A 14,386-nucleotide genomic window follows, 5' to 3' on the forward strand; every position below is an offset into this window, starting at 1 on the left:
CTCACCAATTGAAATGCTAATTGGCACAAAAAATATACAAATTAAGTCCTTGACTATTCATCTGTTTTTAGAAACAAGGAAAACCATTAGTCACATGGGATGGCAAATTCTGATGGAGTCTACTAGTTACCAGTGATTGTTTATTGCATTAAAACTTAAGATTTGCATAGAAAATTCATAAAATTATACAACTAAGGTAACATCATAAAATTATTGATTGAAACGATATACAGAGAAGGGATAAATTAATTTCATATTGGTTTTTAAATAACATACTCAAGAACAACAATGATCAAATTACAAGGATATAAAAAAGATAGTGAGGTATATACGAGACATCACTTAAGTTTCAGTTTCGTGTCTTTAACAGATGTGTCTGGTTTTAAATTTACAAATACAGTACATACAATATAATAAAATACATAATACAGAATATAATACATACAAGTAATTGTAAACAATCCAATTAGGCAAGCCTGAGAATTGAAATAGACACTGGACTTGTTCGTGCAATCAAGAGATATCAGTTTTGCAGCAGGCATAACTTAATTTGTTCAGTAAATCTAAATTTTAGTGAAAGGTAAGAGATGAAAGTATTAAATGATTTTCTCTCTGTTACAGATGCCAAAAGGCACATCATACATGATAACCATTTAAATAGTTTAGTCAAATACAGTAATTTATCCACTCTTTATTTGGCTTCATTTTAAAAAATTAATGTTGATGGTTATTTTAAAATACAGGTATCCTTATTATGTCCTATTTATTCAAGCTTTACTTCAGTGAATTTACCTTACTTTTTACCAAGCCTGTTTTTCTGTGAAATATAATTTTTAGGGACAATATTACAGATTTAATTAAATACTTGTTTAAAGACTTCCAGTTTGGTTAGTGGTATAATTACAAAATGAATACATTTAATATTAGTATTATATTAGTAAAATATATTCCACACCTTTTTGGCTGTCAAGATCTCAGAGACATATAGTTCCACTACAATATATATATATATATATATATATATATATATATATATATATATATATATATATATATACATGCACACACACACACACCAGGTATATTGAATTTCATATCCACGCTTGAAATGCAAATATTTATTTTAGAAACTGATGCATGTCAAGCTCAAGTTCATTTTTCTTTATTTAGACAACTGTGTGTTTTTGGGGCTTATTATTACCCCAAAGTTAAAAGAGTGCACACTTATTTTCCATTATGTTCTCCAAAACACAAATATAAAGACTATGTGCTGCCAAACTACGGATTCGGTTTTCTAATATATTCTTTGCATCTGGTAGAATATTAATAATACTTAATTCGATGTTAATTCTCATTGCCAAAAAGTAATGTACTTTTGCCAAGTTTGTTTATACCCAAAACTTACTTTTTATTTCAGTCTTTGAATTCATAATACTTTGATATCTGCCAATTAATACATGATGATGCTCTGTTAATCAATAGTATTGTTGGTCTGAGTTTAAAACTTGGCTTGTACTGCTTTAAGAGGAACACATTTGAATTTTGAGGACTGTTTAATAAATGTAAGTTTGTTTATTTGTACCTAATCTTAAGGCATTCATCAAAAATTCTATTTGCTTCCATGATGCAACATGAATCCATGATTATATACAGTAATTCCCACTTGCTCAAAGTTTGCTTCAGCAGGAAAATCTTGTAACTCCTGATCTCAGTTTTTCTTGATAAATTCTTGTCTTAGTATACAAGAGCTTAGTTCATCTAAAGTGGTCAATGTGGTATATTCCTTGTGCCTGGATCAAAAGTGTTCATTGTGGTATATTGCTTGTGTCTGGATCAAAAGTGGTCATTGTGGTATATTCAATGTGTCTGGGTCAAAAGTGGTCATTATGGTATATTCCTTGTGTCTGGATCAAAAGTGGTCATCATGGCATATTCTTTGTATGAAAAGTGGTCATTGTGATATATTTTGGCTGGATCAAAAGTGGTCATTGTGGTATATTCCTTGTGTCTCGATCAAAACTGGTCATTGTGGTATATTCCTTGTGTCTGGATCAAATGTGGTCATTGTGGTATATTCCTTGTGTCTGGATGAAAAGTGGTCATTGTGGTATATTCCTTGTGTCTGGATTAAAGGTGGTCATTGTGGTATATTCCTTGTGTCTTGATCAAAGGTGGTCATTGTGTCTGGATCAAAAGAATGCAGTATAATATGTATGTGTGAATATTAATAAATATGCATATGAATGATATTAGAACTTTTACCTTCAACATTTTATGAATTGTTTTTCATTCATCTGTTTTATTTCTAGCTTCCTGCAGTTGAATACATGCATTGCTATTAGGGAGATTTGGTATAAAATTGTCTCTTAAGATTGATATATTGTCAGTACACTTGTTTAATGTTGCTATAATAACCAAGCTATTTATTATAAAATCAGCAAATTAAATGCTACACCAAATACTCCTGTATATTTGAAATGTTTAAGACCAGTGTTAGTACATCCTAGAAAAATATAAATTGAAAATATTCAAACCCTGACTGATTCAGCAAGAAAGTTGAAAGCTTAGTATAAAAGAATACTAAAAATAGGCTGGATTTGGTTGCCGTGCCAACCAGTCATATCTTCCCATGCATGCTGAAATAAAGTATACTTAATTCCCACCCAGTGTCCACAAAAATGTATCACTATTAAGAAAATTAATATTGCACAAGAAGTAAACTCAAAAGGATGCTACATTACTGAATTAATGGAAATCCTGCGCAAATCAAGAAGTTAAAGCTCCTGACTGATGCGCAGTTAAGGGTTAATGGTCGAAAAAAGTTTTTTTTTAACCTGTATCTTGTGGGGTCAAAGCCATATCCATATAATAAATCTCTGAGTTCTGAAATTGAATCAACTCAGTTAGCTTTATTTATTTCATTCATATTATAGCAACATAATATTATACAGGGTCAGTTTTATCCAGGACTTACTACATTTTGTTGCATAATATTATACACCGTCACTTTTATCCAGTACTTAATACATTTTGTTATACAGTCAAACCCGGTTATCTCGATTACGTCGGGGGTGTAAAAAAATCGTCGACATAACCGGGTCCCGAGATATCCGGGTTCATAAAAACCGGTAATTTTAAAAATGTCCTTGAGCATTACTCCTGTCTCTTGCTGGTGTTTACTGGAATCCCCTCCCACTGCATGTTACAATAAAATAAACAAAACGCTTAATTGATAATAAAATGAAATGAACTAACCTGGTGTTGTTATCATTTATTCCTTTTTTATCATCATAAGTAATTTATTAAAAAAAAAATATATCTATGAACTCCTTATATCACATGTAGCGTATGCATCCATTACTGTAGTGTGCATCACTTATGTCAGATAACACACGACGCATTTTTATAATTGATGTGAATATTGAAAAACAAATCATGTTTGGTTGTACTCAGAGGTTTGAATATGTTATCAGATTGAAAAATGGATCAAAGAAAATCACAAACGAGAGAGTGAGAGAGAAACATCCACCGATTGCTTTCAGGCACCCGCCATTCACGCATAACGCGGTGTTAGGTGCAAAATAACCAAGATTGTATTATATCCAGGTTAATATATGACAGTATCTCGCAGATAAAGATCAATAAATGTTTTTGAAAATACATGTACATGTACATGTACATTGACTGTGAGTGCAAATGAGGAAAAGCGATCCTATAAACCAACTCTGCTAGACGCCATCATGTATGCCCGTGCAGCTTGGAACAGTGTATCGCCGAAAACCATTCAAAACTGCTGGTTCCATTGTATTTTTCCGGAAATTTCTGATGAAGAATTTCACCAGCAGTGTTTAATTGCACAAGAAATTAAAGAGCCTCAATCAGAAATAGGTCTTGAAGCGATGGCTGATGAGATTGCGGACTCCATAGGCATTGCTCGGGATGAATTTTCTAATTATGTTCACGTGGATGATGATGCCAATGCCTATGGTGAACTTACTGATGAGGAAATAATCCAATCGGTGACAACGAAGTAGATACAATCATGCAAGCAAGATGATGATGATGATGATCAGCCTATCACTATCCCAAGCTACAGTGAAATGGCTGAATGCATTAAAAAAATGAAATTGTTTGTGGCAAGTGTCGACGGTGCCGAGCATATGTATGAAAACGTAAGTGCTTTTGAATCGTTCGTTACAGATCAGCACCGGAGTAAACAAAAGCAGACTGATATTACTTCATATTTTCTACAAATCGATCGCTTTTGCTGACTATTTCTTGTACAATTTCTGTGAGATTGACGTTAAAAAGTTGCATTTCGTCGAATTAAGCGGGTCCACATGTTACTTCGGACCGAAACTTATGCCCGACATAACCGGGTTATCGACTTAACAGAGGTCGAGATAAGCGGGTAAAAAATAGCATAACAAAGAAGAATTTTTTCGGGACCGGACCAAAACGCTCGACATAAGCGGGTTGTCGAGATAACCGAGGTCGAGATAAGTGGGTTTGACTGTATAATATTATACAGGGTCAGTTATATCCAGGACTTACTACATTTTGTTACATAATATTATACAGGGTCAGTTTTTCCAGGACTTACTACATTTTGTTTCATAATATTATACAGTGTCAGTTTTATCCAGTACTTAAGGGTCAGTTTTTTCAAGTACTTACTACATTTTATTACATAATATTATACAGTGCCACTTTTATCCAGTACTTAATACATTTTGTAACATAATATTATACAGGGTCAGTTTTATCCAGTACTTACTACATTTTGTTTTGTAATATTAAACAGGGTCAGTTTTATCCAGTACTTAATTCATTTTGTAACATAATATTATACAATGTCAGTTTTATCCAGTACTTAAGGGTCAGTTTTGTCCAGTACTTACTATATTTTGTTACATAATATTATACAGTGTCACTTTTATCCAGTACTTAATACATTTTGTAACATAATATTATACAGTATCAGTTTTATCCAGTACTTAATATATTTTGTAACATAATACTATACAGTGTAAGTTTTTTCCAGTTCTTAATAAATTTGTATCCAGTACTTAATACATTTTGTAAGCTGTTGAATACAGAGATGATATCATTCAAATTTGCCTTGTCAAAAGGCCTAAAACATATTCTGCATTAAAGCTAAACAATTTGTACAAAATCTATTAGGGACATTTTCAATCTGGTTTGAATGTTGATATCTGAACAGTTCTGTCCTGTAGCATAAAATAGGAGAGACCATAGTATCAAAACAGAGGGAGCTGCAGCTTGAATTTTATAAATTGTAAAACGTGCTTTCCTTCTTGCTAAATATTTTTTTTTATAAATCCAGGTGAGTTATGGAGTAAAGAGATGTACCATATATTTAAATGCCTGTGAGCTGGTTCTTATGTTTAGGGATAAATGATTAACTACAACACTTGCTGCTGGATGTGTTTTTTTATGGACAGGAATGGTACAGAATAAACCAAAGTGTAGAATTGTTATAATTCTTTTGAATCATGACTATTGCCTGCTTTCACTCACATGAAAGACAAACGTTCTTCATATGTAAGAGTGGAATGACCTGATGTGTTGTCTGTCCAAAGCCAAGAGGAGGAATGCAAGAAGCTTTGGTTAGTTTAGCAGGGAAACAGTATTAGCACTCCATCATGCACTTCATGCACTGTTATTGATTGCTCACTCAGTCACTCATTGCTAACAAAGCTGCACAGAAATATAACAAATTGATAATAGAGAGTGTTTTATTCATGTAAGGCTAAGAAAAGGAGCAGTTGAAGTTGTGTCAAATAATAGGTAATCCCAGTGCAACATTTATAACAGAATGTTCTCAAATTCTGTTGGGAACCACACTGTAAAGTTAGTTGATAACATAATGTTCTCAGGAGCTTTTACAAAACACATTTTAAAATTGGGTAATAACAGAATGTTCTTGGGGACTGTTAGGAAACACATTGTAGAATTGGGTGATATGATACCTGATGACAGTCCTCAGATGACCGGGCACTGTTAGGAAACACATTGCAGAATTGAGTGCTATGATACCTGAGGACAGTCCTCAGATGACCGGGGACTGTTAGGAAACACATTGTAGAATTGGGTGATATGATACCTCAGGACAGTCCTCAGATGACCGGGGACTGTTAGGAAACACATTGCAGAATTGAGTGCTATGATACCTGAGGACAGTCCTCAGATGACCAGGGACTGTTAGGAAACACATTGTAGAATTGGGTGATATGATACCTCAGGACAGTCCTCAGATGACCGGGGACTGTTAGGAAACACATTGCAGAATTGAGTGCTATGATACCTGAGGACAGTCCTCAAATGACCAGGGACTGTTAGGAAACACATTGTAAAATTGGGTGATATGATACCTCAGGACAGTCCTCAGATGACCGGGGACTGTTAGGAAACACATTGCAGAATTGAGTGCTATGATACCTGAGGACAGTCCTCAGATGACCAGGGACTGTTAGGAAACACATTGTAGAATTGGGTGATATGATACCTCAGGACAGTCCTCAGATGAATCTGCTGCAATTTGATTGATCCATAGTGATGATGAAAGTAAACCTTTAGCTATTCAGGATGATTTGCACAAATAGATCATGGGGGCAAAGCTTTAGTTGTAAACATATTTCAATTAATTGACATGTATGCTATATAAATATATTGCTTTTTCTTGTTGATTGCCTATATCTCCTACCGTTTATTATGTTTAATATAGTATTACCTAAACATTTCAAGTCCTCTCACTCATGAATGGTTTGATATTTACAACCTTTAGAATTTAAATGCAGTATTTCCCTTGACCTTAGTTTTTTCTCCATTTTGTACCTATTTTCCAAATTATTCCAGATTGTTTGTTCTATCCCACTTTTTTTTTCTTCAGTTTATTTCAACCTTGATAAAATTGTTGTTTTGCTAACTGTATGTTTGGAGGTTTTTTTTTGCCCCTCAGTCATTTTGTATCAGTGTCTTGGGCACAGGGAAATAAGGGTGTTTAAGAAAATAGAGGAAATCTAAAGAGACAGATATAATGAGTGGTAAGAACATGCTTTTTTTATTTTTATGAAGGAAAGTTAAGTTAAGGGTTTATTTTTGCAGTAATTTACGTACTGAAGACTTATACAAAATGCTACAACATCTGCCTCGCTGTTGCTCAGTATTAAAGTGTTAGTGTTCAGGCTAGTCAGCCTGATGTCATGATAATGTGACTGGGTGGGACATCATGCTACATGTCTGCAGCATGATGCCCCAGTGCTAGACATCTCTGTTAAATGCCATACTGCAGACATCATAATGATATTACTGAAAAATAGTTAAAGCTATGTTAAAAATCCAAGTCAAACATGCACACACAGTAATTTAAATAGATTTTATATTTTTTATTTATTAAATATCTCTGATTTTTTCCACTTTATTAGTTCTTATTTTGCCAAAACTAGCCATACCGTATCAATGTTTTTCTAAAAATAGATTGCTGGAAAGATTGTAAAGATTGAAGTTATTCAAGAATTGATTAAATTTTCAGAGGAGATCAAAAAGTGTAACCTTATTTTTTGATGAAAGATGCTTACCATAAATAAAAGTCCATACTAACTGCAGTCTGTACAGACCAAAATCGGCCATTTCGACCTGTAACCTAATACAAGTGAAGGCAATCAAACATTGATCATAGCTAAAGATAAACATAATGAAAAGTAAATCCAATCAAATATTGAGTATACTTACTTGTGAAAGTGAGTACTGTGTAATATTGATTATAATAGCTACATGTTAACCTAGTAAAATGAGTACTGTATAATATTAATTTTAGCTACATGTAAACCTTGTAAAAGTGATTGCAGTATAATATTGGTTATAGCTACATGCAAGCCATGTAAAAGCGAGTACTGTATATTATTGATTATAGATACTTGTAAACCAAGTAAAAGTGATTTCTGTATAATATTAATTTTGGCTACATGTAAACCTTGTAGAAGTGAGTACTGTATAATAATGATTTTAGCTACATATAAACCTAGTAAAAGTGAATACTGTATAATATTGATTTTAGCTGCATGTAAACCTTGTAATTATAGGTTACTGCATTTGTATGGGAAAATATGAATGAGGTTTTTGGATGGAATACTGCACGACCTTGGGAGTGCAGTATATCAATCCGACAAAACGAATTCATATTTTCCCATACAAATGCAGTAACCTTTTTATTATATGCTCATTTTCTTATTGTACCTAAGGCTTAATTATATAAACAAAATACACTACAAGAAACAACGTAAATGAATATATGCCGTATTCCAAACTAAATACATAAGCACATATTCATCACTACACAACAACAACATTATTAATGCACACATTACTCCACCCAGATAAATTTGAACTTAGTCGCGTGCTCAGTATAACTTTCGAAAGAAAATGGCATGTCTAGTTAAAATTGAAATTTGCAGTCATATTGTGAATGAATGTGCATTGCAACAACTTTTCGATTTGTTCTGGAATGAATAGATTTTGGTATTTTGTTTCGATTCTATGAAAGTTCGTGATTTAGACTGGATTCATCTGTGCAAATTGTACATGAAATACATCGGATTGAAGCAACGTGGGAGAAGCGTGTTTACATCTGCAGGTGTATTTGTTCTGTCTTTGACTATTTTAAATCATAATGTGGGAAAAATATGAAGCGTTTCAATTGCAATTATCAAAAAGACGCTGGTGAATTTAATGTTTATTTCATTTTGAGGTCGTGCAGTATTCCATCCAAAAATCTTGTTCATATTTTCCCATACAAATGCAGTAACCTATAATTACAGTACAATTTCTAAATGTGTAATCAAACTTGAGAACTCTTGACATGGCTCATGTAATTAGGATTTGCAGAACTAAGAAAGTACATTTTGAGGAAATTATTGATGCAAAACTGTAAATATATTTTTTTGCTATTCTTATTACCAACTAAAGGAGACAGTTTATTCCTTTATAGCTTGCATGTTTTTGGTAGGTACCAAGCAATTTTATGAAATCTGGTGTCTATCACAAAATCAGAAACATTTGTATCAGAAAGTTAATGTGGAATGTAGCAAAGCAGTTTGTATGTTGCAGTCCACAAAACGTCTGCTTTAGTTCATTCAGAAACAAATTTAATCAACCAAAACATACTGTGCCTACTATGCGGATGTACATGATTTGTTTACAAAGTAGTTCCTAATACACTATTGGGCACATGTGTCCAGCGCGTGGGTGCAATATGAAGGTGTGCAAAATAGTAAAATATTGAATGATTCTGATAATTTAAAATTAACAGAAAAAAATGAGCATATAATAAAAGTGACTACTGTATAATGATTCTAGCTACATGTAAACCTTGTAAAAGTGATTACTGTATTACATTGATTTTAGCTACATGTAAACCTTGTAAAAGTTTGTACTTTATAATAATGATTTAGCTACATGTAAACCTAGTAAAAGTGAGTACTGTATAATATTGATTTTAGCTACATGTAAACCTTGTAAAAGTGATTACTGTATTACATTGATTTTAGCTACATGTAAACCTTGTAAAAGTGATTACTGTATTACATTGATTTTAGCTACATGTAAACCTTGTAAAAGTGATTACTGTATTACATTGATTTTAGCTACATGTAAACCTTGTAAAAGTTTGTACTTTATAATAATGATTTAGCTACATGTAAACCTAGTAAAAGTGAGTACTGTATAATATTGATTTTAGCTGCATGTAAACATTGTAAAAGTAAGTACTGTATAATATTGATGATACAGTAAAATTAGTGGTTATTATCATAGACGACCTTGACCTTTCTCTAGCTATGAACAAATGAGCACCATGGGAACAAATAAGAACCTGAATTATGATGATCTGGTGGCAGTGATAACAGACATTACACAGACACATAGCAAGAATTTCCATCATCCATTGCTGGGTAGTCTGAAAAACTGCTTCAGGTATGATTCTGTTTTTTAATTATTATATTTTTAATTATACGTATTTGTATTGTTAATGTTTTGCTTTAATGTGATGAATATTTCTAAAGGTGATATAAACATGATCACATTATCTATCTGTCTGTTTATCTGCCTGTTCACATTTAGATGTTAATGTCATGTTTGGGATTGGCATTGACAGAAGGAAATACCGTACAAGGGTTGCAGTACATGTTTTGTCTAAAAATATGTGAACCAAAACTGAAATTATGTAACTGTAAAACTGTAATTTATGGTCTCACTGCCAAACTCTACACTGATTACTTTTCTAAGTCTTTTTGCTTATAAATTATTTTATGAATCAATGATATAATATAAATTTGAATTACAGAATACAATCATCAAGATTTGCTATTTATTATTGTCTACATTTTACATGATCACTAATTGAAAGAATTTTTATTAACTCTTTGAGTGCTTAGGTAAAATTCACACATCTCAGTATATCCAGTAATGATCTTCTAATTCATATGATTACAATGGTTTTATTCCTTTCTCTCATCAGTGCATTCCAGTAACAACAAATATTTCAGGGAGCACATTATTTTTATATTGAATCTCTTCACATAATATTACAGTGTCTAATCCATCCTGGATCATAAACAAAGAGTTCATGAGGGTCCAAATGATTTTTACTGAGTAGTTAATGAGGGTCCAAATGATTTTTACTGAGTAGTTAATAAGGGTCCAAATGATTTTTACTGAGTAGTTAATGAGGGTCCAAAAGATTTTTCCTGAGTAATGAATAAGGGTCCAAATGATTTTTACTGAGTAGTTCATGAGGGTCCAAATGATTTTTACTGAGTAGTTAATGATGGTCCAAATGATTTTTACTGTGTAGTTCATGAGGGTCCAAATGATTTTTACTGAGTAGTTAATAAGGGTCCAATGACTTTTACTGAGTAATGATGGTCCAAATGATTCTTTACTGAGTAATGAATAAGGGTCCAAATGATTTTTACTGAGTAGTTAATAAGGGTCCAAATGACTTTTACTGAGTAATGATGGTCCAAATGATTTTTACTGCGTAATGAATAAGGGTCTAAATGAATTTTACTGAGTAGTTAATGAGGATCCAAATGATTTTTACTGAGTAGTTCATGAAGGTCCAAATGATTTTTAGTGTGTAGTTCATGAGGGTCCAAATGATTTTTACTGAGTAGTGAATAACGGTCTAAATGATTTTTACTGAGTAGTTAAGTAGAGTTGTGCATGATATTCTGTAAGTGCTCTCTATGGACAGATCTAGTTAGAGCTGTGTGGGATATTCTGTAAGTGCTCACTATGGACAGATCTAGTTAGAGTTGTGTGGGATATTCTGTAAGTGCTCACTATGAACAGATCTAGTTATAGTGGGGTGGGATATTCTGTAAGTGCTCACTATGAACAGGTCTAGTTAGGAATTTTGTGGGATATTCTGTAAGTGTTCACTATGGACAGATCTAGTTAGAGTTGTGTGCAATATTCTGTAAGTGCTCACTATGGACAGATCTAGTTAGAGTGGGGTGGGATATTCTGTAAGTATTCTTTACTGACAGATCTATTTAGAGTGGGGTGGGATATTCTGTAAGTACTCCTTACTGAAAGATCTAGTTGAGTATGGTGGTGTATTCTGTAGGGGTGAAACGATTCATTGATATGATGATGCATCGGTACTTTTGCTGGAACGATACACACATCAATACAGGAGGAGAATTGATGCAAAACGATACTTAGCATATATAATTTTTTCTAGTTTTCATCAGTTATGATCAATTATTATTAGTTCACCGCCTTATTATTTAAATATATAATTCATCAGAAACAGCAGTTATGGTCCTAGGTACTCATTTTTATTAGTAGAAAGAAAACAGGCTAATAGAATACTCGGTAATCTGAACAAAGTCACAAGGTTCACAGTCTTCCCCACCCCCATTCCATGCTAATTTTCTTATGCCAGCAGTATGTACAGCATAAAGGATACATTCCAAACATGTTCTACATGTATCATGAATATAATGAAGTACTTTATTCATCATTTAATAACCAATTGTACTAAAAGTTTCTACGTTGAATTTCATCTTGTCTACTTTGGTTGATTTGAAAGCTACACTACCGGTGTGTTACACAGTGAAATATGTTACAATCAAATCTTATTGGTCGTTGCTTGTTCCGGTCGAGGTTAAATAATAACTACCAATCAGCAGTCAGTGAAGCTTATACCCTGTGTGACAGACAGGAAGTACTAGCAAAGCACCAAAGAAACTTCACTCTAAAGTCATTGATATATAGAGTACTTAAACAGAGATGTTGTCAGGGTGTGTTTTTGCATGAATCATGCAAAATTGGAGAACAGTGTTGCGTGAGAACTCCCACAAATTTGTTGAAAGTTCTGCGTGTGAAAATGCACTTGACACAGTATATCCTTTTTATTATGTTTACACATCTAAGGTCTTCAAGCATGACAAAAATGGTTGTTAAACTAAATTTGATAGGCACATATTGCCCTAGACTAAGCATTAGGCATAGTGTGAGCCCTCCATGAAGGAAGTTTTACAAATGCGTGTATAAAATATGGGCCACCTAGAAAACCCAAAATGTCTGATTCCCAGCTTGGTTCATTATGTTTCCTTTCGCCAAATGGTGATAGTGATGAGGACAATAGTTTTTAACGTTATGATGGAAATTGGAATATTGGATCTGCGAAATTGTTAATACAGATACCTTTGATTGATTTTGAGCCTAAAATGGTGTTAAATATGAGTCAGATGTACATGATAGATGGACTAAAATAGAGGGAATGATTGTTAGTCTCCTTTCCAGTGGTATTTCGAAATTAAATGTAGAAAGGGCAGAATACTGAGCCAAAGTAAAATACAGACAATTTTAAAGTAGAGTGCAATTTTAATTTTTGTATCAATCAGTTTAGCTCTATGAATCATATGCTACATAACCATATATCCATATCAGTGTTAAGATAAATTGAATAAATAAGGATGAATAAAATGAAATTAAGAAGTAAAGATATTTATTTTGAATACCTCTATCTGCACAAGCAGGCTGTGGCATTGATGGATTGAAAACCCTAATACAGCATTATGGAACAGATAAGAAATCTGGCATGGTAGTCAGTAAGTAAGTTTGTATTAATGAAAAATTCTATTTTAGAGCAGATTTATCCAAAAGATAATATATGTGAGCTCTGGAAAATTCTATATAAAACCCACAAAGATCAGTTTGCCAACATCTCCAAGCTGACAGAGCTAGCTGTGCATATGCCTTTTCAGAAGGAAGCACAGAAAAATATTCATACACAGATAAGGAACAGAGTATGCTCTGAAATAATTAACAGATTTAACACTTATACAACTAGAGGTGACATCTTTTAAAGATTTTGGTTTGATTTCAGTAGAACTCTAAAAGGTGGAGTATTGAATTGTTAGGTAACTATTGAACTATGATGTTTCCTCATCCCCCTCATTCTTTTCTTCTCTCCCCTTCTTTTGTTGACAAGGGGTAAGTCCTCCTTAATATATAATCATGGTAATTTTGGAATTTCTCTTTCTGTGCAGAGATATTTAACCAGTGAATGAAGGTGCTGATGGAATAGATAAATAAAATTATCACAGAATCAGCAAAGTGAACAGATTTGAAACAGCTGAGGTTTATCACCTTTTGTAAATTTTTTAAAAAATATAGAATAGGACTGGGTGTTGTGAATAGTTTTTCGTGTTCACAAATAAATACAAGTACCTGTGGCCACAGCAGACTTTTGCACATGCAGGAAGTACAGTGTGATAGATTTCATTGGCATTCATCCTCATTCCCAGATTTGTTCTAGATGAGATTTTCTTTGCACGAGGAAATTGCTTATCTTTTTCGGTTTTGAAGATAACATCATAATGTCTTCCAAGTTTAAGTTAGAAATGAAATTGGTAATAAGTTGTTTTCAGTGTATTCATGGAGTGCAAAACAAAGGACCTGGCAGCTAAATTGAGTTAAATAGAGCCACAATTAAATAGCCCAAAGCACTGAATAAAACTCTGACATCCAACAAGTAATCTGTTTAAAAGTTTTTTTTTCTTGCCATTTTTGTATATTTGTTTTTTTTTTTCTTTTTAATTTGTTTTAGGACATGTTAGTACAGTGAAAATGTTAATATTGTCAATTTGTAAACAATTAATTTTTAAATGTTATGTGATCAAAGATCTGCTTCCAGTTGAGTCCTAGATGTCAGGTGTGTAAGTTTCATTGTCATTGTGTCATCAAACCATAATCATTATATATTTACTTTGTAACTGTTTTAAAAAATTTGGTAAATTTCATTTAGGGAATCCAGGATAACACAGTTGTATTGTTTAAGTTTAGCACTGTT

At 32.9% G+C, this 14,386-nt stretch overlaps 1 protein-coding gene across 2 annotated transcripts in view; it reads left to right on the forward strand.

Moving 5' to 3' along the window:
* LOC149772894 (KICSTOR subunit 2-like) overlaps positions 1 to 14,386 on the forward strand; it is a 104,010-nt gene that overhangs the window by 24,203 nt on the left and 65,421 nt on the right. For both annotated transcript variants that reach the window (XM_089947135.1, XM_089947136.1), the window contains exon 5: positions 9,856 to 9,993. In XM_089947135.1, coding sequence (XP_089803261.1) covers positions 9,856 to 9,993 — 138 coding nt within the window. The remainder of the gene's footprint in view (positions 1 to 9,855; positions 9,994 to 14,386) is intronic.

The sequence above is a fragment of the Sinohyriopsis cumingii genome, unplaced genomic scaffold (genome assembly GCF_028554795.1).
Source record: "Sinohyriopsis cumingii isolate HCF-2022 unplaced genomic scaffold, ASM2855479v2 utg000974l, whole genome shotgun sequence".
Taxonomy (NCBI): domain Eukaryota; kingdom Metazoa; phylum Mollusca; class Bivalvia; order Unionida; family Unionidae; genus Sinohyriopsis; species Sinohyriopsis cumingii.